The sequence below is a fragment of the Tenrec ecaudatus genome, chromosome 6 (assembly GCF_050624435.1).
Source record: "Tenrec ecaudatus isolate mTenEca1 chromosome 6, mTenEca1.hap1, whole genome shotgun sequence".
Taxonomy (NCBI): Eukaryota; Metazoa; Chordata; class Mammalia; order Afrosoricida; family Tenrecidae; genus Tenrec; species Tenrec ecaudatus.
Genome location: NC_134535.1, coordinates 11,464,764 through 11,492,141, shown reverse-complemented (window position 1 = coordinate 11,492,141; position 27,378 = coordinate 11,464,764). Strand labels below are relative to the sequence as shown.

Genomic DNA, 27,378 nt, shown 5'->3' with positions numbered 1-27,378 from the left:
ACTCGGCTGCCAAGCCCTGTGAGTCAGGCACCAGCCGGGTGAGAGAGTTAGCATCATCTGTCTCTGTCTCGCAGGGCCCCAAAGCTTCTGTTTTGGGAAAGTGGCTTTTATTGTGAGGCCATGGTATAATTTATCCCGCCAGGCCAGGCTGGTGAGCACTGCCAGCCAGCGAGGAAGCACTGGAGACAGGCTGCATTCCTGGTAATTAGAGACCAGCAGGGTGGCGGTGGCCTTGTGTGCCTGTCTGTGTGTATCTGTGCATATGCGTGTCTGTCTGTGTCTCTGTGTCTGTGTGACGTGTCTGTGTCTGTCTGTCTGTGTGTGTGTAGGTTGTCACTTCATACCCCATAGAGTCCTCTTGAATGAAATCCAATGAAAACACCTCCAGCGGGGGGAAAAGAGGAGATGATACCAAGGGTTTAAGCATGAAGATGGCAACATATGTACAAATAGGTTTAATACAATGGCTGTATGGATTATTAGAGCTTTAAGAGCCCCCAGTAAAATGATTTAGAAAGAAAGAAAATACTTCAAAAGAAACAGCCTACTGTGTGCCTGAGCACGAATGATGGGACCTGCCCACGCTTATTCCTTCATAGGGGTCTCAGAGCCGCCGTGGGGTGCACAGGCCCGAGCAACCCCCCAGAAGGAAGGGTCCCTCAGAGGGGAGAGGAGACTCTGACAGCACCCCTCCAAGCAGTGCGCCCAGCCTCACCTCCTCCTCAGCCGCCTCCCTCCCTGTCACACACACACACACACACACACACACACACACACATACACACACGCACTCGCAGGCACACTCCTGGAGAAAGCTCAGGTTCCCACCCACATCAGGAAGTCCTGGGTTTGACTCTCAGCTCCAACACTTGGAAGCTGTGTGACTTTGGGCAAATCACTGTCTGTCTCTGATCCCCCATGCCTGATCTGTCAGGCTGGACACAGAACACCTTTCTCAGAGGGTAGTCAGAGCTTCCAGAGCACTGACCGCCTGGGGGGCCCACCCACCTCCAGGAAGCCTCCCTCCACAAACATGTCTCTCCTGCCCCTCCCTAGTCTCCCTGGAGAAAAGAGAGTCTGAGAGTCTGCCTCTCCCTTCTTCTCAGTACTACGGAGATAGGCTGGCATCTTATTAAAATAAAAGGGGGAAGGGAGCTGAAAGGAAAACAACCCCCACAAGATTACAAATCATTATTGGAAACAGTGAAGGCTGGGCAGTGGGCTTTCCTTTAAGTCAGACCTCACAATAATCCAATTACGTCTTATGATCATGTCCATTTCACCGGGGAGGGGATGGATGGACTTGTTTCCATTCATGTCAATGATTAGAGGAGGATTTGAACACAGGACCATCCAATGCCATTGTCCACCATGCCATTCTAGAACCTTCCAGAACAGACACTCAGGTAGTCTAGATTTCTGAAGAACTGATGGGTGTTTGTGACTTGGGTGAAGGTGTACAGATCGTGGATGGTCAGCTTCCTTGCAGCACTTCATACACATGTTGCACCATCAGAATCCCACATCCTCCCTGTGCTTCCTGCTTCCATTCTTCCTCCTTTCCTGGCCCTTCAGGAGTTTGTCCTGGGATGGGGTGGGGGGATGTAGTCCTTTCGCTCTTAAATGGCTGCTTAGTCAGAGGTGTGTGGACCGCCCTGACTGTGCCTGTTCTCCTTACAGGCCCTTCTGGTCTGTGGCTTAGCTGAACTCTGCCAGGAGCACCCAGGTTCAGACCCAGAGGGTGACTGGGGGCGGGGGTGGGGGCGGCGGGGGGCTGTCCTTCGATCTTGAGCTGACCAGTAAGCCTGGCCTTGGAAAGAACATACATTTCTTAGGACTTTGAGCGCTGTCACATATCTGCCTTCTACGCCATCTAAGTTCTTCTAATGTGGTCCCTTTGAGAGGGGGAGCCGGGCACCATCCAGTGCTACTGGGTTCAGAGTCAAGGAGACTCCATTCACATGGTCCATAAGTACACGAGAGTCATTGTCTCCACCTGTCTTTGCCCTTATTTTCTTTTTAAAAACTTTTTAAAAATTAAATACTTTTATTGAATGCTCTTACATATCTTATCACAATCCATCCATCCATCCATTGAGTTAAGCACATTTGTGCATATGTTGTCATCATCATTTATTTTCAAAGCATTTTCTTTCTACTTGAGCCCTTGATATCAGCTCCTCATTTCCCCCCTCTCTCTCCCTCCCTCCTTTCCTCATAAACCCTTGATAAGTTACAGATTATTATTTTCATATCTTACATCATCCTCTGTCACTCTTCACCCACTTTACTGCTTTTTTTCCCCCTGGGAGGGTTATATGTCGATCCTTGTGATTGATTCCCCCTCTCTCCCCCCACCTTCCCCTAATCCTCCTGGAATCTCTATTCTCATTGTTGGTCCTGAGGAGTTTATCTATCCTGGATTCCCTGTGTTGCGTGCTCTTATCTGTAGCTGTCTACATGCTCTGGTCTAGTCCAATTTGTAAGGTAGAATTGGGGTCCTGATAGTGAGGGGAGGAAGCATTAAAGAACTAGAGAAAAATTGTATGTTTCATCCGTGCTATACTGCACCCTCACTGGCTCATCTCTTCCTGTGAGGGGATGTCCAGTTGCCTAGAGATGGGCTTTGGGTCTCCACTCCTCACCACCACCCTCTTCCTCCCCCCTCCCCATGCCTTTGATTTTCATTGATCTTCTTCCCTTCAGACAGGGAGGGAGAGAGACCAAGGGCTGCACCTTAGATGGCTGCTCCTAAGCTTCTCCCCAGTGGCTACTCACCAAAGTAGGATGTAGACCATCGTCTCTGTGGTCCTTCTTATGTCCCTCGACAGAGGATGGTACTGCGCCACCTGACCTGGGGATCAATAGTACCTATTATTCCCTGAGACTCTGAGTGCTGACTCAATTCCACAGCCGCTCTGAGGACACCCCCCCCCACACCCACACCCACTCTAAGTTCTCTTCTTTCTTTGCCTTCCTGTTTCCTAAAGATAATAACCACCTTCCAAGTGCCCGCACAGCTTTATCTCATCTGCTTCTTTTAACAGCTCCGTGAGATTTCCCTGGATAAACAGGCTCTGAGAGATCACGGTTCTTCAGGTCACATGGTTTAAAAGGAACACTCTGGACTTGTGGTCGCCTATGATCTTACGCACAGAACCTCTGCTTCCTGAAGGGCTGGCGCCATATTAGACAAGGGCAACTGTCCCGCCTTTCACCCACTATCCCTTCTGATAGGGACCAAACCCCACCTCTGTCCAAGGACTCCTAGCTGAGGGGTGGCTGGTCAGGACTGGCTCCAGGAATCTGGACGCCCAGGTCAACTCTCCTCCAAGAGGCTCCTGGGGATGCAGAACACTGGCCTTGAGCTGTTGGGAGCCATTCCACCAGCAACCCAAGGGTGCTTTGCAAGTTTTGACTTTGATTAAAAAAAAAAGTTTAAATGGGGTGAATTTCACCTGCCACCAAAATGAACTGTTTTCTAAAGAGGCCAACTTAGTGTCCCTTGGTACACTGACCAAGTCATGCAACCTCCGCTTCTGTCCAGCCCCAAAGTATGACTCTCACCTCTAAAGAAAAGCCCAGACCCATGAAAAGGTCAATTGCCACTCCCCACCCCCACTGCCCCCTCCACTGCCCCCCCCCCAAACCACCCATCTGCTCTTTCCATCCCTGGAATTTTTCCTTCTGGATCTGTCTTACGAAGGTGACCTTGTCCAGCTTCCTGGACTTAGGGTAAGGCTTTGAGGCTCACCCAGATCGTAAGATGGTGAGCATGGCATTTCCTTTGGCAACTGAGGAACATGGCAGGGGAGGGAGCTGTTATGCCACCACCCGGAGAACGCTGCCTGAAACTGAAGAGATGGGAGGGTCAGGACCCTCAGAAGCCCAGGCTCAGCTGGGCCTGACTACTTTCACTGAAGTTATTTGAAGAGGGCTCCTCTTAGGTACAAGTGAGGGATCTGGAGTCTCCAGACATGAAGGGGAGGCTTACAATGGCTAAGAAGACTTGATGGAACATCAACACCTCCAGCACCAACTGCCCATCACCCACGGTGCCCGCTGTCCACCCCTCCTGTCCCTACACCCAAACCTCTAGCTGTCCCTCAAAGGCACGTGCGTTTGCCTGCCTCCTGTCTGCCAGCTGGGACTGTCCCCGAGGCAGTCCCTGGAGAGTCATGTCTGTACAGAACGCGGCACCAGCTCCATGTTCCGTGAGGGTTTGTTGAATGGGATCATTGGCATGTACGGCCAGTCTCACCTGGCACCCCAAAGGGGACAGGTGAAAATACGAGATGAATGAAGGGCAGTCAAATCATTCCAGGTGCCTGACATGTTCTCTGCTCAGGCATGGGAAGAGGCAGGTGTTTGACTCTAAGTTGGATCCCTTACCTTGATCGTAAATGCATGGATTGATCAATGATCATTTTTGTTGAGCACCTCGTCCCTGCCAGGCCCAGTGCTGGACATGAGGGCAGCTGTGAGCCAGGGAGAGAAGTCCCACTGTGGCCATGGGCTTGAGCAAAGGGACCCAGTGACTGCGGTGAAGGAAGTATGGGAGCGCGTGGTTGACAAGCCAGGGGCCAGCCGAGGGGTCTGGCCCTGTAGCCCGACTGACTGACCGGTGGCCAGGGACATCTCACATGTTTAAGTGAAAACCCATCTCACATGTTTGTTTAAGTGAAAACAAGAAGGAGCCAGAGGGGGAGGGAGGGGATAAAGCGGAGCTGATACCAAGGAGTTCAAGGAGAAGGAAAATGGATTGAAAATGATGGTGGCAGCATTGGTGCACCTAATGGAATCTGCTCCAGCTAATGGAAGTGCGGATTGTGATTTCACATGTAAGAGCTCCTCATGAAATGTTAATAACAAAGTGTTACAAAGCAAGCAGAAGGAGGAGGAGGAGGAGCCATAAGGCGCTGTGCCGAGAGGGGGCATTGGTTGCAGGCCCTCAGGGTGAGGAAAGAGGGTGGTGGGACATGAGGCGGAGGCAGGGCCCAGGGATCCTGTGCCAGCTCTGAGGAGGTCCGGCCTGCTGCTCTGTAGATGCACGGGGCCAAGGTGAGAGGCAGGGCCACCTTGCTTCCCGTCCAGTCTCCTTTTTCTGAAGCCCCCAGCTGGCTGACTATGGCAGGTGCTCAGGGCTGCCAGGCAGTCAGAGGCTGAATGAAAGGGGTGGGGCCGAGTTCTGAAGCCCTGTTATGATCATTCCGCAGGGACAGTGGGGCACAGCTGCTCATTCAGGAAATGAGCAGCCTGGGCCCCGCCACCCACCCACAGCTGAGTAACAGAGACACAGCGTCTGCCTGAACCCCGGGCTCCACGCAGAGGGTTTTTGTCAAGTGATGAGAGCTTTAAGACTCTCCTCCAAAGCCTCCCTCACCTGGGGAGCGCTGGCAAGGTGGGCGAGCCTCTGTTGGTACTGCCCAGTTTTTCATTTCACCTCCGGTTACAGTGAGCTCCTAGCCGGGGCCAAGTCTGGGCCATCCTGGTGGTGCATCCTTTAAAGTATAAAGACCCCCTAAGGTGTTAATGCCCTGGGCAGATGAGGAAACTCTGGCCCAGAAAGGTTGAGAAACTGGCCCTAGGTCACCCAGCTGGTAACAGGGAAGTGTTGAAGCCCCCTGGACCATGACACTCTTAGTCTGGGTGGGACACCACATCCTGGAAGCATCTGTTTGGTTCCCTGGACGGCTACTTCTGGGGTGCCCTCAGGGTCACTGGAAGGAGTTCTTTGTGATTGTGTTTGGGGTGTCCCTGGCCCAGGATCTACCTCCCCAATACCTTTCCCAGAAGTCCTAGGGTACGGACAGCCAGCCTGATCCACATCTGACTCCAGGCTGGGATGGAGTGTGAGCCAAACGTCCAAGGGACCCCTGTCTACACACACACACACACACACACACACACACACACACACCCACCATGGCTCTTCCATGAGCACCTGACTGGAGCAGCTGTCCCTGGTCACTCACCATCACAGTGCAGCCCCTGACATGACCCCATACCCGCCCCCCTCCCTAGAGCCCAAGCTCCCACAGCAGGGTCTCCATTGAAGTCCCACTGAGAAACAAACCAGCAAACCCTAACCAACCACCACTGCCACAGAGTCAAGGCCGACTCATAGCCACCCTCCAGGGGGTCTCCAGGGCTATATATCTTTATGGGAGCTGACAGCCTCACCTTTCTCCCACCGAGTGGCTGGTGGTTTAGAACCACGGACCCTGGAGTTAGCAGTCCAACACTTACCTCCGGCAAATACGGGCTGATCCACTTCTCACGTTTCACTCTGGGCTCAAGCCAGGACAAAGAGTCATTTCCCAGCCACTTAATTTAGGTCTCTTCTAGAACGGCCTTTTCTCCATGAGACACTATGGAAGAGCAGTTTTTAAATGTCCAAATAAAATGATTCTTAGAGCTATTCAGGTTAGCCACGAGGCCTCCATCCAGCTCCTTAGAGCCTCTGCTCTTTGAGGTCCCCGAGGGAGAGATCTAAATCAGGCATGTAAAAATCTGGACCCGCTCCAAACCCCTGGTTAGTTCCTGCACTGCTTTTTAAACGGGTTTATTGGCATATATTTCCCATATCACACAGTTCAGTAGTTCAAGTATGTTAATAAGAGTTGTAAGCCCATTTCCACAATCAATTTAAGAAGTGAAGTGTCTATATTGTAATGGAAAATATTGCTTTCTTTGCTTTGGCAGCTAGGAAGCTCAGAGTCACATTCACCTCTTACCCCCAGTCCATATAGGTGGTTGTTTGGTGCCATTGAGTTGATTTTTATCCAGGGCGACCCCACAAGTGGAGTGTCAGAAAAGAATTGCCCCACAGGGCTTGCTGGGCTGAAATTGTTACTAGATCTTTCTTCTACTGGGTTGGTTTCAAACCACCAGTCTTAAAGTCAGTCTCTGGGCGCCTCACTGTCTTGCTTCTAGCACCCCTCAGTGGTGGGTGAGGGGAATGTCTATCTCTGTGTTTTCTTCAATCAGCAGGCAAGTATTTGTCCCTGTCTTTATTATGCACTGAACACATGGCTGCAGGAACAGGGACTACCTAAGATACAGGTATAAGCGTAGACGGGGCAGAAACCTGAACCTGGGGATCCGCCAACAGGCAGAGGATCCAGCCGAGAAGTTTCATGTCCATATTTGTTTGGGGCTGCTACAAAGAACCACAGACAGTCTAGCCTCCTTCCTCTGAAGCCCCTCCAGTAAATTGTTTCACAGCTGTGGAGGCGGGGGTCTGAAATCAGGGTCTTTATCAGTCATGGGGCGGAGTGGGGGTGGGGAGAGATAGCGGGTTACTAGCTTGACTGGGAACAGCTAAGTTGGCGGTTTGAAACCACTAGCGGCTCTGAGGGAGCAGACCCAGAGGGGCCACTCTCCTCTGTTCTGTGGGGTGGCTACGAGTCAGAACCGACTCCAGGGTCGTGAGTACTGGTCAGGTGTGATTCCTTCTGGGAGTTCCGGAGGGAGAATCCATTCTATGCCTCAGACCTAGCTTCTGATGATGGCCAGTGGTCCTGGACCTTCTTGGCCTTGTAATTGCCTCTGTCTCTGCCTTTGTCATCCCAAGGCCATCTTCCAGGCCGTGTCTGTCCCTGGGGGTCTTCTCCTCCTTTATAAGGACACCAGTCAGAATGACCTCATGCTCATTGATGGCCAATTCAAAGACCCTATTTCCAAACAAGAGGAGCTAAGACTTCAACAGAGATTATTTTGGGGACACAATCCAGTTCATTCTGAGACCGAGAAGGATCGTCTGTGCCATGGGAGGAGGGCTTGGGTGAGCCTGGAATCTTGGAGGCCAAGTTCAAAGAGTGTCTGAGGGAGGAAGGGCAAGCATCACTGAGGAGGAGTGAGGGTGGTCTCTGAACTTGGCACCAAGCTGGCCCTCCTTGAACTTGAGAAAGAGATGTCAGGTGAGAGAAGATTGGAGCAGGAACGAGGAATTGAGAGCAGCTGGTACAGATGACTCCCCAAGCAGTTTTGTTGGAAAAGGGAACAGAAAAATGGGGCAGTAGCCAGAGGGAAAGGGGGCCAAAAGAGGTTGATGAGGTTTTTTTTAAGATGTGAAAAGGCTTAATTGCTTTTTTAATTTAAATTTTACTCCTTTTTGAATAGGTAATGTGTTCCCATGATTCCAAACATCAAAGGTTCCAAAGGGTATTTGGTTAAAAGACTCCCTCCCACCCCTGGCTTCTTCCTTACCATGATTCTCTCTCCCGGGAGTCATCCAATGGGATGTGTGTGTGTGTGTGTGTGTGTGTGTGTGTGATACAGAAGGATTTCTCCCAAGCTGTCTCCCCCAAATATATGTCAAACGGCTGCTTGCGAATGACCATACACTTGGAGGTCATCAAAAGTAGGTCGGGGTTATTCTCCCTGAGAGCTATCAGCCATCTGGAGCAAGTAGTCACCACTGTCTATCCCACAATAAGTAGGGCCCACTCCCTTCTGATAAGGAGAGTAGTTGTCTGTTTCCTTGTAGGAGACCCCAGAGAGGTCAAACCTGCCCAAGATGACTAAGGCTAGGCTGCCATCTTGAATCTAGGATCCGCCCATCTTGTCACATGTATACCCCCAACCCCTCCTCTCCTATTGCATGTATGTCCCTAGACCACCCCTTCTCATTACTGGATTACCTATAGCACAACCCCTTCCTGTGACGTATGTCCTCACCTGTAATTAAGGGGCTTGCATGTCCCCGGAGAATATAAAAAGTCTGGACGAGCTTTAAATTGCTCTCTCTCCCTCCATGTGGACCACCGTGCGGGCCTGAGGTGAGCATGCTACCATGAATTGTGTCTGACTCCATTTATTTCAATACTTCTATCTCTCATGCTCTCTATAGTTTTGATCTTTACTTATTATCGCTGTTCAATTGCGTCTATCGGACCCGTAATGATGTGTTAGGGGCTGGCTTCCCCTGACATGTGTGTAATTGTTAGCTGCTGTTATTTGACTTGGACCCCTGGCGCTTGGAGGTCCTGGCTTCCCGATTACCACGAGCAGAGGTCAGACATGCCCCCACCCTCCAGTCTGCTGTGTCTTACTCTGATGCCAACCGGGCCTCCCCACGGCACGCTCCTTCTATGCTGGCTTTGATCAATCGCTGCAGTGGCCACACCGAACCCACGGAGAATATTCGTGATGAAGGGGGCTCATTAGCGAAGTTAACCAGTTACTACAAGCCAGGATCAGTCAACAGCAAGGAAGCAGTCATTCTCAACCACAAGGCTTGACGGCGTGGCCACAAACGTGGGCTGGGGCACAGGAACCAGGGTGAGGATGGCCCAGGATCGCTGTGGGTGCTACCCGATGCTTCCTCCTCTTCAAGAGAGCCAGCATGCTCAAGTAACTCACTGTGGCTCTGGTGCCAAAATGTCACCAACAGTAGGCCCTCACCCTCCTTGGCCCTCGACCCACTGGTAATTGATTCCTCTGGAGGACATTCCCAAAGCACATACGTCAGACATGGTCTATGGGGATGCATAAGGATTTCATCGGCTAGCTCTTGTAAGTAGGTCACCAGGCCTTTCTTACTAGTCTCAGTCTAGACGGGCTGCTGACATCTGGCCACAAGGAGTCATCCTGCTGGTATCTGAAATGTTGGTGGCACAGCTTCCAGCATCACAGCAACAGGCAAGCCACCAGGGTACAACCAGCGACTAACAAGTGGTAGAGAGATGTAGATCGACAGTTTCTTTTTCACACACATTCTATGGATGCTATTAGGCAGGCTAGCGCAGGGCTAGAAAATGTCCATTAACGCATGCCCAGAGAGCCAAGCACTGGAACAAGGAGTGGCGCATTGCACATGCTCAGAGGTTCAGGTTCCCGCCGGTAGGCATGGGTAGGTGCTGAACCTGGATTGGCCCACCTAGGCCACCTGGATTGGCCCACCTAGGCCAGGTGAATTCAATTCAGCCAATGGGGTCGATCAGGGGTCGGCCACCAGGCCTCCCTGGAATCCTTGAAAAGGCAGGAGCCCAGAGCCAAGACACACTTTTGTCTGCGTGACACTGAGCAGCCTCCGCCAGGCTGCATGGTCAGGAGGAGTCCTATGGGTGCCGTGTAAACCTGAAACTTCTTCTAACTCTCATAAAACTCACTTGGATCACAAACCAGGCTTTGGCGTGAATTCTTTCTTGTGCGGGGCCAAGGACTGAGGAGTAACTCTAGCTCCAGAGAGATCTAACCACTCTGCACCTAGTGTTGTTTCACTTTATGATTTATCCTGTATGCCCGTCCAATGTCAGCACCCAAGGAGCATTCGCCATCACTGCCATCAAGACCCGTCTGCTTCATTAGAGACCCTGTGGGCAGAATCGATCTGCCCCTGTTGGTTTCTGAGGCTGCACATCTTTGAGCAGAAAGCCTCACCGTCTTCAAAGCAGCTGGTGGGTTTGAACTGCTGACCTTGTGGTTATCAGCCAGACACTAAACTCACTGTGCCACCAAGGTTGCTTTATGGTTTCACAGTATCCCATCACATAATGCACCCCACCCCTACCCCGTCATCAGTTGTCAGTTTTCTCCTGATAGACCGTCATTTGCAATTGGTTGGATTAAGATCTCCATTTATCGGAGAGGTCCAAGTGACTTCACGGGGCCACACAGCGCCTGAGTTGTAGCGTGGGAACGCCATGCCCTAGCTGCCCTCTTCCTTCGGCCTTGAGTACGTTCCAGGTCCCAGGAGCCCGGGCAATTAGGCTATCCTTTTATTCAGGCACACAGCCCAAGCTCTGACCAGGAGCCAGCTCTGGGTTAGGCCCAGAGGAGATGGAGGGGAGTGCTGCTCACTCCCCGTGGGGAGGGGACTCCAGGCTGAGCAGCGGCGTCTTTTACAATCTACCGCCATTCCTTGGTGGGACAAGGCAAGAAAGAGCCCTGGTTCCTGTTCTCACCAATGAGGAAACCAACACACGTGCCAGCAAATCCACAAATCCTCCTGCAACGCGAAGAGCAGCAAAGAAGCACAGGAACCCACATACTAACCAGCCTGGCCCCCTGCCCGGTTCCCATCCCTGAGAGAGCCTGAAGCCATCAGCCCCCCACCCCCCACAGGCCACCACCTGCCTGGCTGAGACCAGCCATTGCCTCCCCCCAGCAGCGCTGGCCTCTGCCCAAGTTCACCCTCTCCAAGCCACCAGCCTTGCTGACAAAGGGGACCACCTAATGACTTCCTCCCAGCGCTTCCTGTCTCCAGCCCAGCCCTCCCCTCTGCTCCCTTCATTTCCTAATCTGCTAGGCTTCCCAGCATGGCTCTGAGGGATAGTGTCACAGGCTGCATGGCCCAGCCTGTTAGCAAGGGAGTATTCTCTGTGTGACCTTGAACAAACTCCTTTTGCCTTTGATTCCTGCCCTAAAAAACAGGATAATGGCCTAGCACTGCCCCCCCCCCGCCCCCGCCCCCTGCACACACACCTCCTAGCTATGGGTGGTGTCAGGGTGAAGTGAGAACAGGGCTCAGTACCTAGGAAGTGTTCATACATACTCATTGTTTATGTTAGACTTCAAGGCCCTCAGGGGAGGAAACTGTGTAAGATCCCCAGTCTATTAGCGCCCATGTGCTCTTCTCACTGGTGAATCACTCCCAGCTCCTTGAGAGCCCTATAGAGTCTCTCTCTCTCTCTCTCTCTCTCTCTCTCTCTCTCTCTCTCTCTCTCTCTCTCCCTCCCTCTCTCTCTCCTTCTCCTTCTCCCTCTCCCTCTCCCTCTCCCTCTCTACCTCCCAAAGCCGCCCCAACTTTTCTTCCTCTTCACATTGGATTCCCTACAGCTAGACGCACACCGTGCCTTATACAAATGAGTGGAAAAACATCACATTTGGGTTCTGATGGACGAGTAGGAGTTTTCTAGGGAAAGAAGAGGTATTCAAAGCAGGCCTTCAGCAGAGCCTCTTCCATCCATGGAACTGCAGACACCTATGGCCTGGCAGACAGATGGCAGGGAGGCTGTAGAGGTCGGCTGGTCAGTCTGAGTCTTTGTGCTGTGTGGACAAAGGGCAGGCTTCTGTGGTAGTGTGAGCTCTTATGAGAAGGGAACTTCCACGGAGAGATAAGAAATGCGGCTAGAGGGGTGGATCCTTGGGAAGCTGCTGCTATTACTTTTTAATCCTTCAGTTTATTATCCCTTTTAAGTTGAGTTATAATTTGCCTACAGTGATCATCAGTATTGGATATAAAGAGTTTGACTGCCCATTGTGTTGTTTTAGGCACTGCCAAGTCGGTTCTGACCATAGCGACCCCGTGCACAGCAGAACAAAACACTGCCTGATTCTGTTATGTTTGAGCCCATCGGTGCAGCCACGCGGTCAATCTATCTTGTTGAGGGACTTCTTCTTTTCCGCTGCCTCAATACTTCACCAAGCAGGATGTCCTTCTCCAGGGACTGGTCTCACCTGACAAGATGTTCAAAGTACATGAGTAGAGGTCTAGCCATCCTTGCCCCTAAGGAGCATTCTGGCTGTACTTCTTCCAAGACAGAGTTTTGTTTGTTTGTTTTGTTTTTTAAGCTATTCCGTGGAGGCCATTTATTGTGGTTCGGTAAGAAAATCAGGGTCATGAAAACAATATGAGTGCATGTTTTAGAACTATAGCCATAACAAAGGACACTTTAAAAGGGGGCTGGGGGAGCTCTTGCCTTCAGCTTCTCACTTCAATGATCATTTCTAGTTGGACACGCGTTGTAGCAGGGTAATGTAATCTCCTTTTAGCACAACCAGCCCCAATTGCCTTCTTGACTTTGAGAATTAATCTCTTCGGCATGATCCAACACAAAGTTCATATATTCACCAAAGCCTTCCGATACAGCCCTTGATCCGAATATCGACTTGCTCATGGAGCCACACCTGAATCCAGAATCTCGTTTGCAAGCGTCTGAAGAGGAGGTTGATGGGCTGTCCCATCACCTTCTGCACTTTCTGGCCCTGGCCAGGGTCCGCCAACATGGAAGCTCAGAGACTTGTTTGGTCTTTTGGCAGTCTGTGGTACTCTCAATCTTCTTGGACCACACCATAAGTGAGTGGCATTAATTCTTCTTTGGTCAATTGCATACATCTGTATAAAAATAAAGGGAGCTCTGGTGGCATGGTGGTTACACATTGAGCTGAGAACCTCAAGGTCAGCAGTTTGAAACCATCATCTGCTTCTGGGGGAAAAGATGGGGCTTTCTAGACCGGTAAAGAGTTACAGTCTCAGAAACCCACAGGCTCGGCATTGACTCAGTGGCAGTGAATTTGTTTGCTTGTGGCTTGGTATAAAAGCAAAAATCAAATCAGGCGATTCATGGGGACCCTATAAAAGAGAGTGGTAAAAAAAAAAAAAGAGAGAGTGGTAACACTGCCCCATAGGGTTTCCCAGGCCATTCATCTTTATGGAGACAGACTGTCTTGTCTTTCATCTAGGAAGCAGCTGGTGAGTTCAAACCACTGACTCTTGGTCAGCAGTGCTTTAACCATTGTACGCCATGTGTACAACCGCCACTGGAAACGAGGCCTAGCGCATCCTCATGCCAGAAAGATCCCTCCTGGTTCTTTGCGATCAATTCTACCGGATCCCAGGACGGGATCCCAGGACGGAAGGCTTTTTAGTACATAATGTTTGTGTTCCGAAAGGGTGACTGGTTTCCAGGTAGAGAAGGATTACAGATCAATCGGCTTGGAGGGTGTGAGACAGTCCAGAATAAAAGAAGGGGTCTGGATTGCACAGAGGTCGCCTAGCAACCAGGCAACTTGGTAACTTACTCTGAAGAGCGGCTCGCTCCGGGTCTCTTAAGAGAAGGCTCCGCCCCGCCCACCTCCGCGCCCCGCCCACCTCCGCGCCCCGTCCTGCGCACGCAGCCGGCGAGCGGCCCCGCCCCACGCAGAAGGGCGGGCAGAAACTGCTTATTGGTCCTTTCTCCGGAAGCGACAGGATTCAGATTCTTGCCCGAAACCGGGCGGCCGCCTGCGGCTGCGTGTGGGGGACTGGTGCGTGGCACGGGTGCGTGGGAGACGAGTCGGGGTGCACGTGTCGGGGCGCACCCCGAGCGCGGGGTGGGACCCCCGGGTGGAAGCCCCCCAGCCAGCTCGGTCTTTTCCTCGCGTTGCAATAGTGGAGAACGGCCCGCTTGGCGGACCCTGGCGTAGCCCCACCGCCGGCCTGCGTTGGGGGGAGTCTCAGCGGTGCGGACCGCACGGAAGGGGTTCGGGCCGCCCTAGGGCCCTAAGCCCCGGCGCAGGACCTACCCTCGCGTTCCCAGAGCGCCCGGCGCCGGCCGGCATGTTCGTGCTGGTGGAGATGGTGGACACGGTGCGAATCCCGCCGTGGCAGTTTGAGAGGAAGCTCAACGACTCCATCGCCGAGGAGCTGAACAAGAAGTTGGCCAATAAGGTAGCGGGCCCACGGGGTCGCGGCGTGGGCACGGAGGTGCAGGGGCAGGCCCCGGCTCGGTCTGGCTAAATCTAGCCTTGGACACGTAGCATAACATCCGAGCACCTCGGTGACCCCAACTGTCACAGGGTATAAAAATCCTAACAGAGCACCAGAGGGCTTCAGAGAAAGGTCAGGGTGGGGGGGGGGGGAATCTTTTTCTTTCCATTCCATTTCTCCACAAACTTTTTGAAGCCCCTTGGTAGAAATCCTGTCCCAGAGGATTTCCAAAGTGTTACCAGCCCACTGCTACAGGAACCACCAGGCCACACCACCTCCTTCCAAGAGGATTGGAGGGGATCAGAGGGGAAAGGGTGTTGTAACTGGGGATAGCTGGATGACTAGCTTCCAAATCTCATAACAGACAAGCCACTTATCCTCTCTGGGCCTCACGCTCCTCTTTTAAGCTGGGTGGTGTGGTCATTGCTGCCCTACCCTTGGCTTTTGTGCAAGGCTCTGGTCTAGTCACAGAGAGCTGATGGTTAGGGGGTTAACCCACTCATTTCTGCATAAATACTTCATATCTTATACACGCCCAGCCAGGACTGCCTTAGTGCCAGCTCCACCTAACTAGCAGGTCAATTTCCACGGCGGCTTGGTGGTGGCTTGTCCCTCTTTCTCACCGAGGTCAGGGATCTTCTCTGCCCTAGCCTCTGCTACTGTACCCAGCCACACTGTGGGCCACACCGTGCACAAAGCCGTGATGCGTACCAAGTCTCATCATGCACCTGGCCACACCAGGCACCTAGCATGGTGTAGGTGTTGCATGTTGTCTGTGGACTCGGTGGAGCCGGCCAGGCTCTATGCTGTCTGTAGTCTAGTGGGACAAGCAGGCCCCACAGTTGAGTGTGTGACCACAGTGGGGGTAAGTGGAGGCATGAAGGCACATCACCTGGAATGAATGTGGAACAGGGCCTAGCTGCGGAGGTGGCATGTGAGCTGGGATTTGATGTGGAGGAAGCGCTAACCTGGGGGTTTGCTGGGGGGTGTGGAGGTCCCACCAGAGAGAAGAGTGGAGCAGGCAGAGGAAGCAGTGGCATGTGCAAAGGCCCTGTGGCAGAAGGGAGTGTGGCACAGAGGAGGCCCAAGTGGCGTAGGCAGAGGGGGAGGCCCTGGCTTGCACCTTGGAGCTGTGAGAGGTGAGGGGATGAAGAGGAGGCAGGAGGAGATCACTGCCGGGAGTTGGGAGCTGGCAGGTATGAGGATCTTCAGGTGGGAGGGAGAACTCAGGGAGGCCTTAGTGGGTGTCAAGCAGGAGGGGAAGGGAGTCTGGGAGGGCAGGGAGCCAAGAGCAAGTCCCTGGAGGGCATACAGCCTCTTTGGGGCATGGGTGCCTCCATGCTTGGCGAGGGATGCCAGAGGGAGTGACTGTAACCTCATGTCTCCGAGGCTCTAAGGTTCTTGAAGATTCTGGCTCTCTGGTGGCATTGGTGGCACATCTGTAGACACCGGACAGAACGTAGTGGGCAGGGAAGGGACAAAGGGAGCCTCATCCTGTTCCCAGTCTGTCTCGGGGCTGTAGATCTGTGTCCTGTGGCCAGTTGTGGTTGTGTGTGTGTCTGAAACTTGGTGGGCAGGCCAGAACCTGGCTGCAGCTCAGCTGCCTGGGCTGTGAGGCTTTAGGCTGGACTTGGGATCATTGAAACATGGAAGTTTTACTTCACAGCCTGGGGTTGGTGGCACTTGTCTGCTTACCAGAAGGTTGGTGGTTCAAACCCACCAGGCACTCCAAGGGAGAAAGATGGGGCTGCCTGCTCCTGGAAGATGAACACCCTACTCCTCCCTGTAGTGTGGTTAATGAACACCCTACTCCTCCCTGTAGTGTGGTTAGGAGGAGCTGGAATCGACTGGGTGGCAGTGGAGCCAGCCTGGCATCTTCTTTTTTTGCAGTTGGGGAAGCGGAGACTCAGAGAGGTGAAGGGAACTTGTGGAGGTCACACCGGCTTTCCAGAACCCCATGTCCTTCTGACAGTTCGCCCCTGTGGTTATCTCAGTGGCAGCTTCAACGCGTTTCTCTCTGTAACACGGGAGACCTCCACCTGCCCCGTGGTGTGTGTGTGTGTGTGTGTGGGGTGTCTCAGGAGAGACTGAACTTCTGGGGAGTGGGACATTGTGGGTGCATACCTCTGCATTCACATACTCACACGAGCCACGGTCGGCCCATGTGCAGTACACGTGTGCCCGCATGCCTGCAGGTTGTGTACAACGTGGGACTCTGCATCTGTCTATTTGACATCACCAAGCTGGAGGATGCGTATGTGTTCCCGGGAGACGGCGCGTCACACACCAAAGGTGGGTGCCCTCTCTCCCTGGGATGTGGGTTTCTTAGGGCTTGGGTTTCTGTAGCAAGTAGTCAGGCCCCAGAGGTGGCTGAAGGTGGAGGGGGTGCTGGGCTAGGGGGTGGAGGACTCGGGGCCTAGTCCTGACTCTCCCAGGCACTAACTCTCTGGAACACAGCTTCCTCACATGTGAGACTGTGCTGTGGGCTGTGCTGTTCTCAGGACCTTGCCTCGCTCTGGCCTCAGGGCGCTGGGTCCTCGCGCTCTTTGGTCCCCTCTTTAGCTGAGCCTGTCTGGGCATGGCCCTGACTCTCACTGCGTGTTGGGGACACAGGCTGCCTGCCTGTGGTGTGACCATTGCTGGGTTACCAGTGGGGAGGGGAGGAAGTGGGCTTTGCAGTCCATTTCATAGGGGGGGGTGTCCTTCCTTTTTTTTTTTTTTTTTACCCTCTACCAAGCATGATGCTCTTCCATAGGGACTGGTCCTTTTTGATCACATGTCCAAAGTACATGAGATGAAATCTCACCATCTTCACCTCTAAGGAACATTCTGACTGAACTTCTTCCAAGACAGCTATGTTCCTTCTGGAAGTCTCTGGTGTGTTCAATATTCACATGTCATCATACAATTCATCAAAATTCCTATTTCAAAGGCATTGATTCTTCTTCAGTCTTCCTTATTCATTGTACAATGATGGCCCCTACCTCATAAAGTGGGTGCAACTCCCTGCAGCTCTAGGCCCATACCTGGCACGCTGTGATTTGCTGTGTTGAGCCCAATGGGAGACACTTCGCTGGTGCCAGCCCTAAGCCGCAGGCTGCTGGACTTGCCTGCCTCTGAGAAGCGCCTCTTGGCCTGTTCTGTGCCCCACACCCCAGGCTGGGCCAGGGCCCTGGGTATACCCTGTAGCCTCATGTCTCGTGCTCTGGGGATAAGATCAGGACCTGCCTTGCCTCTAAGCCCAGTGTCTGGCACAGACCTAATAGAGGCTCAGTAAGGATTCTTTGGACCAGTCATTGGGTCACGTGGGGACGGGGCTTTTCCATCCCGTGGGCAAGTGGCCTTGACTGCCCTTGCCTGCTGCCTAGGAGGCCAGCATGAAGCGCTGAGGTTCTGGATCGTCTTCAGGCTGCCTCCTGCCGGTCTCCTCACTGGGTTCGGGATGCCAGTGGGAACAGGGTGCTGGCCATGGTCCCCGCTGCTCATAAGTTACAGTCCCACTGTGAGAATGTGGCCACACAGCTCCAAGTGGTCCATTCAGTCCATCTTCTCTTTCTCTACCTCCCCTAGACCATGAGCAACGCCTTGTTTAGAGCCTGTTGGGGTTCAGCCTCTGGGGGACAGGAGCCCAGGGGCAGCTTCCTGCAGATTGGGGTTCAACAGCGGTTTCCTGGGCTGCCCCATCCAGTGCCAGCTCTGCCCTCACCTCATTTCAGGGCGTCTTCAGTTTCCCTTTCCAGGTCGGCACTCTGCCTGAGGCTGAGCCTGATGAGCAGGGGCAAGGGCCTCGTTCCCAAGGTTGGCCTTGTCCCCAGTTGCTTTTGCCCTTGCTGGAATGTAAAGGAGGCCCTGGGGAAGCTGCCCAAGGCCCGGAATTGGGGTCTAGGTGTGACATGCCTGGGAGACTTGGGGCCCAGCGTTTGTCCTGGAGCTGAGTGGACCCCACGTGAAGGACGAGGGTCCCAGCGGCTCAGCTCTGGGCCGGCAGGGGTCTCTGCAGGTGGATAGTGGGCAGTCAGCAGGAGGGGAAGGCCAGGGTCTCGGTGCCTGCCTGTCGCTGACGTGGCCTCCTCATCCCCAGTCCATTTCCGCTATGTGGTGTTCCACCCCTTCCTGGACGAGATCCTGATCGGCACGATTAAAGGCTGCAGCCCCGAGGGCGTGCACGGTAAGGCAGCCCTCAGCCCAGACCCCGAGGGGTATGGGTGGGTAGTGTGGGCTTCCCTCTGGGGGCTGGGGTCAGATCCTCTGGCTCGCGGAGCAGCTCACTCTGTGATTTTGGGGGTGAAGACCTGGGCCAGCTGTGCCGTGTCACTGTAAGGTCAGGATGTGACTCTGGTCCATGAAGCGGATGGCAGTGACTCGGGGTTCTTTGAGCTCACTGGTCCCTGGCACGAGGGGCGGGGCACCTCAGGGGTTGGTGACAAGACCTGAGCGGCATGGGCAGACGGGGGGGCGGGGCAGGGGTATGACTGCCCCGTGAAAGTCCTGCCTCGGGCGTCACTCCCTCCCTCTCTTCCAGTCTCCCTCGGGTTCTTCGAGGACATCCTCATTCCCCCGGAATCTCTGCAGCAGCCAGCCAAGTTGTATCCTCCCAGGTCGAAGGGGCACAGTGGAGCTCAGGCTGCTTTGGGGTGGCCCCTGGCCCTGCAATGCAAAGGCACTAGCCGCTGGTGGCATTTGGCTTCTGGAAGTGCTGACCTGCCTGCCTCCATTGTCCACGCTTCTGTCTGCTCAGCCGCTGGGCCATAGTGCCCATGGGACCCTCTGCCTCTGGGGTTCCTGTGGGTTGTGCCCTCCCTCCCTGGAGGCCATAGGAACTGAAGCTGACCCTGTAGCAGGACAGCCCCCAGAGGGCAGTGCCTCCTTGTAATGTGGGTTCAAGGCAGGGACCACGCAGCCCAGCAGCCAGAGATGTAGCTGGGGTGAGTGGATTGTGCCAGTTCAGACCCAGGGGCAGGGTGTATGTGGGGCCCAGGGCCAGTCTCTTCATCTGTACGCTCCCTTCCCGCAGGTCTGGTGGTTTGGGTGGATAAGGCCTAAGGGTGTAGAGCGTCAGCCCAGAGAACATTCAGAAAGAACTCGGCTAGTGAGAGCTCTGTGAGCCACCCTGTGGGACACTTTGTACTTAGCACCAGAGGGTCTTGTTACAGTCCCTCCTTTGCAGATGGTCCCAAGGCTGGTGGGTGGTGGCCCCAGTGGTGGGCAGGGCATGTGTTCGATGCATGGTGCCCGGCTGGGGCTGCGTGCTCTGCCTGCATCCGTGGTACCCCGGGTGGTGGTGGTGGTAGAGGCTGGGGCCTGCTTTCCTATACCTTCCCAGGCAAAGGGATGCAGGCCTGGGAAATGTTTCTCCTGGGGGAGGGCCAGTGCAGCCTTAGTGGGGACCCAGGACACCCAGTGCCCTGTGTTACCTTGACCCTGGGCCTTGCCAGTGATGAAGCAGAGCAGGTGTGGGTGTGGGAGTATGAAACAGAGGAAGGTGCCCACGACCTGTACATGGACACTGGGGAGGAGATCCGCTTCCGGGTGGTGGACGAGAGCTTTGTGGACACGTCCCCCACGGGGCCGAGCTCGGCAGAGGCCACCTCTTCCAGCGAGGAGCTTCCCAAGAAGGAGGCACCGTACACACTTGTGGTGAGGCACCTGGGGGTTGCTGGACCCCACAGGGTGGTGTATGTGTGTGGGGGGGGGAGTACTGGGGGGCCCATTCCAAGTCTCTACCCCAGCAGGCCAGGTCCAAGCCTGGTGGTGTGATTTAGTTAGGGGCCCGCTTCTTCTGTGGGCCTCCATTCCCACAGGCCGGTTCTTGATCCGAGCTACAGCCATGCCCAATCTCATCCTGTGGGTAAGGTAGTCTTCCTGAGCTGGGTGGTGAGGGCCCTGGCCAGTGGGTATGAAGAGGGAGGAGGGAGCTGGGGAAGGAAGGGCTGATGTTGAATGGGAACCTTGCAGGTGTGTGAAGCGGGCTGCTGGGGGGGGGGGGGGTCCCTTTGCCACTTACCTTCTGAGGGTGGGATTCCGGAGGCTGGGACTGATAGGGCCAATCAGGGTCCCAGGTGGTTCTGGGGAGGCCATTGTGCCTGGCAGATACCCGGGTGGCCAGGTTATCCCCACAGCCTTGTCCTGCCTGGGCCTTCCTGACAGTGGGACTGGTTGGGCCTGGCCTGCTGCATACCAATGGGTAAGATACCCCTGACCCAAACTGAGGTCTTGGGAGCTGGGATCAGACCTTTCTCCAGTCAGTGGCACTTCCTGCTTGCCTGGGCAGGAGTCAGGGACAGGCTGAGCAGGCTGTGTACAAGTCAGTTGCCACCCCAGACCCACTGCCCCTCCCTCACTGGCTCTGCCCTCCCTGTAGATGATGTCCTTCTGTCCTCTACCTACCAGGGGTCCATCAGCGAGCCAGGACTGGGCCTTCTTTCCTGGTGGACCAGCAACTAGCTGGGGGCTCGACCACAGGCCCTGCCCCTTGGAAGCGATGCAGTGGGAAGTCATACACAGTGGAGGCACAAGGAAGAACTGGGCCCCTCCTCAGCTGTGCCCCTCCAGAGCTCCCGGACATGGGACTTTGTGACAGAAGAGACATTAAAGAGTCGCCACGCCAGTGGGGAAGGCCCACCCTTGTCTGTCAATGGCCAGTGTCAGGCGGGGTTTGGGTTGACCTGTGAAATCTGGCCAGGGCAGCCTCTGGGCATGCAAGCTGTGGGTGGCTCATGTCTGCGAACAGGTTTGCCTGCTGTGGGCAAGCTCCTCCCACAGCCGAACCAGCCCTGTAAGACTGGAGGCCGAGGTGGACTCACTTGGGTAAGGGGCAGTGACCACATTTGACCCACTACACCCTGGATCCAGCTGTGTCCTCAGCAACTGTCAGGAATGAAGTGTTTGTTCAGCAAGTGGCCTGGCTCAGCCCTCCGCTGCTTCACCCTCTTCTCCCAGGCCCAGGGAGCCCACTGGCTGTCTTCTGGCCACAACTCTGTGTCCCTTCCCCCCTGGTAACTGTGTGTGGCTTTGGTGGCAAGCAACCAGGAGAGAACAGCTGTGTGCAGTGCTCCCACCCGGGACTAGTGAGTAGGGACAGAACACAGGCCACCATGTCAAGGACAGACATGTTCCTCGCCCCTGGGCATCCAGAGGCCTAAGTAGGACAGGGCTGTGACCCTGGTGCACAGGAAAGGCAGGAGCTGGGCTGTAGCACTGGGGGAAGAGAGGCTACCACTGGGTCTAGCAACCCTGGGTGGGGAAGGACATTACGAGAGGCCTTGCTCACCAGGCTCCACCCCCCCACCACTGCAGCATCCCCTGCAGTGGGCACCCCACGCTGACACGCAGACCAACACAATCACAGCCACTAAAGTGTGACTCTTATTCTCTTTAAGAACAAATGGTTCTCTAGACCTCTTCAGCCTCCAGTGAAATGGTCGGGCACAAGAACACTTTCCTCAGGCAGGTCATCAGAATAAATAGCGTGCACAGACCCGCTCCAGAACGGCTGGAACTGGGAGGGCAGGCCGTCTAAGAACCCCATGGTCACTGCGCAACTGAGGGGGTGGGGTGGGCGGAGTGTCTGGCCGCGTGGTCGGGCTGGCTCAGCTCGTCCTGATGAAGCGCGGGCTGCACTTGCATGGATGACAAGCAGGCAAGCCTCAGTGCTGCAGCTCCTTCATCCTGTTGAGCGCACTGCCGGCCCGGAACCACTCGATCTGGGTCTCGTTGAACGTGTGGTTCAGAAGGATGGTCTCCTGGGTCCCGTTGGGGTGTTTGATGATGCAGATCAGGGGCTGCAAGGCAGGGAGGTGGGTTTGAGGGGTCAGAGGCACCAAAGGAGCCAAGAGGGCCCAGCTGGGCACAACTCCCAAATGCCAGGCCCAGCCAGTGAGCAGCCCTGCCCTCCATGAGTAAGCAGTTGCCCCTCCTGGCTCCCAGCCCACAGAAGGGTGGGAGAGAGGAGAGGAAGAAGGTGGCTGCCTCCTCAGGAGGACCCCGGAAGTGGGGACGTGATCTCCCCTGCCCACCCTCCAGTCCCCTCCTCTTCCCTGACCTTCCCGGGAGCAAAGTCCTTCAGGCCCTGGATGGTCAGCTTGTCTACGGGGTGGATCTTGTTGTAGTCAGCAGGGTCAACAAAGGTGAGGGGCAGCAGGCCCTGTTTCTTCAGGTTGGTTTCTGGAAGCCAGAGGGCACTTGCGGTCAGGGGCAGAGCCCCTTGCCTCATGCAGGGTGAGCGACTGGCCTGTGAGGCAGGTGAGCCTCCCCGGCTGGTATTTGCTGTGGGGTGGGGTGGGCTCACCGTGGATCCTGGCGAAGCTCTTGGTGATGATGGCCCGGCCCCCGAGGTGGCGGGGCTCCAGCGCTGCGTGCTCCCGGCTCGAGCCCTCACCGTAGTTCTCGTCTCCGACCACCACCCACCTGATGCCATGTTTCTGCCAGTGAGCAGGGGGCACCGTGAGGCCCCAGGTTAAGGGGCAGGGACTCGGCTTACCTACTGGCCAAGGCGAGGTGGCCAAGGTGCCCCATCAGACATGGTCCTGGGTAGCCACCCAGAGAGCCCAGAGAAGCAGGCTGAGTGGGTGATGTTTGGGGGACAGAGGCCCAGTGTGTACTAGGCAGAGACAGGCAGGCACCAGAGCCAAGTGTGGGCCTGGCACCGAGCAGCAGTGACTGGTGAGCACCCAGGGCCATCAACCTTACTGGGTCAGGTCTTGGGTTTACCTCTGGTTCTGTTTGTCACAAAGAACCCAACAGACTGGGGCTTTTGAGGTAGTCCCAGCCCCAGTGCCTCCCCTAGGGTGAGTGGCCTCTTTTCCTCTCATGTGGGGTCTGTGGACAAATGCCTCCTGAAACTGCTCACTGGTGGTCTCGAGGGGGTAAGCAGGGGCCAGGCGAGGTCCCCTCCCAGGGCTGTTTTCCCTGGTGCCTGCCCTCCAGACCCACCTTGTAGTAGCGGGCTGTGTCTGGGACGGGGCCAAACTCCTGGGTGACGGCATTGCGCACCGAGTTGGCCTTGCCATTTTCAATGTTGATAGCGCCAATGAGTAGGTTATTGGAGATGTTATCCAGGTGCCCTCGGAATTTGAGCCAGGGGCCTGCGGCCGAGATGTGGTCAGTGGTGCACTTCCCTTTGACCTTGGGAGAGAGGAGCAGGAGGACAGAGATCAGGGCTTGGCTCAATCTACATTCAAGTGAGCTGAAGGCCTCTGGCCACCAGAGGCCCAAACAGGCCACACCCACCTGGGTGGCTCCTGGCGTCTGCAGTGCTTGGTCACACCGGTCCTCCCACTTGAGCTGTGCTCGGCTGCCCACCCCAAGTGGCTCTCACCAGCTGCTGCCAGGTGGCTGAGGGCCCCTATCTGTGCCAACAGGGCCCAGGGGCTGTGGCCCTGGACTGACCTTGATGAGGATCTGCAGGTCCTCCAGGTCCTTGCCGTCCCACTTGTCGAAAGGCTCCAGGAGCTGCAGGCGCTGGCTGGTGGGGCTCACGTCCACCCGCTGTCCACTGCTGTCCTTGGGGGGGTGCTGGTAGGTGTCCTGACCAGGGTCAAACTCCTGCCCCAGGGGACAGAGGAACGTTGGGTGCTAGGCTCACCCTTGGCCTTCATGTGGGTGGCCCCTCAGGAAGCAGCTCACCCCAACCCCGATCATCAGCCTTTCCCTCCCAAGTGAGCAGAGTTGCTTTAGCCTCACTCATTGCTGCCACGCACCCCCTGCCTGGAGGCTGGGTCTCGAGACGGTGGGAGAAGGGCCTTGGCTTCCCAGCTGCCCCCTGGCAGGGCCTACTTACCGTGCGGGGAAGCTCGTCTGCGTCCGGGGCCTCCAGCTTGAACTTCTTCCCGTCTTTGCCTGTCAGGAAGTCAGTCTCTGGGTTGAACTTGAGCGTGCCGGCAATGGCCATGGCTGTGACAATCTGAAATGAAGCGGCCAGTTTGCAGTCAGCCCCACACACCACTCCTGTCTGCACCCAGCACAGTCCAGAGTCCCCTCAGGGACAGGCTGCAGGAATGGCGGCTCTAAAGCCCTGGCTCTTAGACCCCTAGGGGATCTGGGCCCTTCCCCTGGGCTCTCTGGGGAGCAGGCCGGGGTGCAAAGATGGGGGGGCATGATATGGGACTGAGTGCATGGGAACAAACCCACCTGGACAAGCAGTGCTGTGAAGGGACAGGGCCGTTCAGTACCCCACACTTAGGAATTCACATGGAGAGTGGCCTTCGCCCCACTGGCACTCAGTCATCACAAGGCCCAGCTCTGAATGGGCTCTATAATCTCCTGCCTGGGACAGCCCCTTGCTCTGGGTGCTCAGGCACCTCAGCTCCTGTGCCTGTCTCCTGCCATCCAAACCTGCCTGGCTGAGTGGAGCCTCACCTCCGGGGACGTGACAAAGGCGTGGGTCTCGGGGTTGGCATCGTTGCGGCCAGTGAAGTTCCGGTTGTAGGAGGTAACAATAGTGTTTTTCTCTCCCTTCTTGATGTCTCTCCTGCCAAGTCAGAGGGGACAGGGTAAGAGACATCTACTTGTCACCTGTCCCCTCCTCAGGCCAGGCAGGCGGGTTCCTGAGAGTGGAGGGAGATGGAGGGCTGGAAGAAACAGCCCCTTCCTGGGATTCAGGGCGCAGAGACCCCCAGGGGCCAAAGAAGCAAGTTTGAGGCTACGCCAAGGGTGAGCCCACCTAGCTGAGGCTTCCTGGCCTAGGTAGCCCCCCACTTTACCCCCTCACCCGATCCAAGCAACCTCCATTCAGCAGCCTGTTCACGTCCCAGGCTGTCCAGGCTACAGCACGTGGCCCTTGAGCCCAGCCCTCAGGTTCTGCCCAGGACACCCTTCAGACGGGATCTTGTCTGCCGTGGGAGGCCTGAGCGGCAGCCTCTCCTTCCCACTCAGAACACCAAGAGGCACCCTCCTCACCTGTCCCACTGACCAATGCAGGGGCCACAGGCGTTGGCCAGGACGATACCGCCCACATCTCTCAGGGTCTGTGCCTGCGGGGAAAGGGGCAGGGATGGGGGTTCAGGAGCCTGAGAGACAGCTGCACCAGAGTCCAGAGTAGCCGCGGGCCCTGCCCAGAAGTTGATGAACCCAGGCAGGGGAGGGGTGTGTGGGGGACAGGCGCATAGGGCACTCACGTAGCCATCCCGCTCAATGGTGGCCCGGATCTGCTCAGAGCCTGGAGTGATGGTGAACTGGGACTTGCACTTGAGCCCGTGAGCCAGCGCCTGCTTGGCCACAGCTGCTGAGCGCCCCATGTCCTCGTAGCTGGAGTTGGTGCAGCTGCCGATAAGACCTGGGGCATTGTGGGTGGCAGGTCAGAGGGAGGCCTTCACCTAACCTCGCATGACCCAAAGACCTGGTTCTAGGAAGCCACCTGCTGTGGTTGGTGGGCCAGAGTGGTTTCTAACAGAAAAGCCGGCAGCCACCAAAACCAGCACCCGTGGACAGCCGTTAGTGGGAAGAGAATGATCAAACGTGACGCCAACAGCACCTCTACACCTTAGAGCATGCCCTGGTACTTACTGTTTCATGACTGGGGCCAGGGGCTATTTCCTTATTTATGTGGGGAGTTATTTTTCCAAAGTTTGTTACTTGGAAATTCAATAAACCACAAACAGTATTATACTGTCCACCAGTATCAAGACAGTCTCTGCTCAATCCCAAGGGTTTTTTTTTAACCGCTTCAATCAGGTCTTTAGTCAAAATAAGCTGTCCAAAATGACAACCTCAACGGGACATGATGGGACTTTATGCAGCAGGTTTCCTTTCTGCCAGCTGCTTCTTAGTGGCTGGTGTCTGGCTGGGAGCAGCCTGCCTCCTTCCCCACCACACGCTGTTTGCTGGGAACTGCCTTCTCCTTGGCCTCTAATGCTGCCCCGAGCCTGGGATCCCGGGCGCTAGCTTGTTTGCAGACGGACTGAGCTCCAGCAGCTTTCTCAGTGGTGCTTCTTCAGCTCTCTGTGATGGCTTGTGTGGTGCTGGGCGGGGAGCTTTGGCTCTCGGGGCTTTTCAAGACTCTCCACCCCGCCCGCAGAAAGCTTCAGTCCACCAGGAGCGAGGTTCAGAACGTTCGGTTTGCTGAGACTGAGCAGAGTGACTGCCGGGATGTTCCCAAAGCCTGATGACATCGTGGTCGGTCTTCCCTGGGCTCTCGTTTTGCCCTTGCCCGCTTTTCTGCTGAGAGGCACAGTCCTTGATAGCATTCCCCAGGCCTCCCTGGTCTTCCTGCAGCCTTCTACTGTCTGCCCACCAGAGTCCAGGGACTTCCTCAATACCTTCAGGTATGACCAGCATTGGTGAAGGTGGAAGCAAGGACGCCCAGTTCTGGTTGGTGCAAACACGTGAGCTCCAACGATGTTTCCAAAAGCACCTTGGCCAGAATGGTGTGTCCGAACCCCAGGACTCCACACTGCCCGGTGACCTCGTGTGGACATCCCGCTCTTGCTAGCAGCCCCGCAGGTGTGCCACCGCAGCTCTAGGAGTCCAGATGAACCCACTCGCTGCCACGGAGCGGATCCCGACCTGACCCGGGCTTAGATGCTGCGCCCTTCTGAGTCTTCATGTGAGCAGGCAGCCTCAGCGTCCTCCTAGGGAATGGCTGGTAGGTTTGCACTATCCACCTTGAGTTTAGCAATCCAATGCCTCCTGACACCACCACCACCTGAAATCCTGCTTGCTGGCATGCTCTAAAGCAGCGGTAATCAACCTGTGGGTCTCGACCCTTTGGGGGTCAAACAACCCTTTCATGGGGGTCGCCTGGTTCATCTTAGTAGCAAAATAACAGTGATGAAAGCAATGAAGATAATGTTACGGTTGGGGGGTCACCGCCACATGAGGAACTGTACGAAAGGGCTGCGGCATTAGGCAGGTTGAGAACCACGGCTCTAAATGAACACACATTTTTAATACCATGAAAAAGTCCTCACTACAGAGCCACACAGGAGACCCAGGTGCCGGCTTCCTCTACACCAGAGGGACCCAGG

General features: G+C 55.3%; 2 protein-coding genes and 1 pseudogene across 2 annotated transcripts in view; 1 reads left to right on the top strand and 2 right to left on the bottom strand.

Moving 5' to 3' along the window:
* Window positions 1-12,619: 12,619 nt before the first annotated feature.
* On the bottom strand, window positions 12,620-12,954 carry LOC142450649 (small nuclear ribonucleoprotein E-like; annotated as a pseudogene).
* A 946-nt stretch (window positions 12,955-13,900) lies between these two features.
* POLR3H (RNA polymerase III subunit H) lies at window positions 13,901-26,025 on the top strand. Its single transcript, XM_075553641.1, has 7 exons — window positions 13,901-13,987; window positions 14,247-14,377; window positions 16,612-16,708; window positions 18,498-18,584; window positions 18,939-19,002; window positions 19,852-20,053; window positions 20,807-26,025. Exons 2-7 carry the CDS (start codon window positions 14,267-14,269, stop codon window positions 20,858-20,860), a joined length of 615 nt encoding a protein of 204 aa, XP_075409756.1. The 5' UTR covers window positions 13,901-13,987; window positions 14,247-14,266; the 3' UTR covers window positions 20,861-26,025.
* Window positions 21,769-27,378, bottom strand: part of ACO2 (aconitase 2) — a 50,044-nt gene continuing 44,434 nt past the window's right edge. The window contains exons 10-18 of the mRNA XM_075553639.1: window positions 25,531-25,688; window positions 25,313-25,386; window positions 24,773-24,884; window positions 24,195-24,317; window positions 23,804-23,959; window positions 23,348-23,539; window positions 22,704-22,836; window positions 22,458-22,579; window positions 21,769-22,197 (exon numbers count right to left, since the gene is read on the bottom strand). Of these exons, the coding sequence (XP_075409754.1) occupies window positions 22,063-22,197; window positions 22,458-22,579; window positions 22,704-22,836; window positions 23,348-23,539; window positions 23,804-23,959; window positions 24,195-24,317; window positions 24,773-24,884; window positions 25,313-25,386; window positions 25,531-25,688 (1,205 nt within the window). The 3' untranslated portion in view covers window positions 21,769-22,062. The remainder of the gene's footprint in view (window positions 22,198-22,457; window positions 22,580-22,703; window positions 22,837-23,347; window positions 23,540-23,803; window positions 23,960-24,194; window positions 24,318-24,772; window positions 24,885-25,312; window positions 25,387-25,530; window positions 25,689-27,378) is intronic.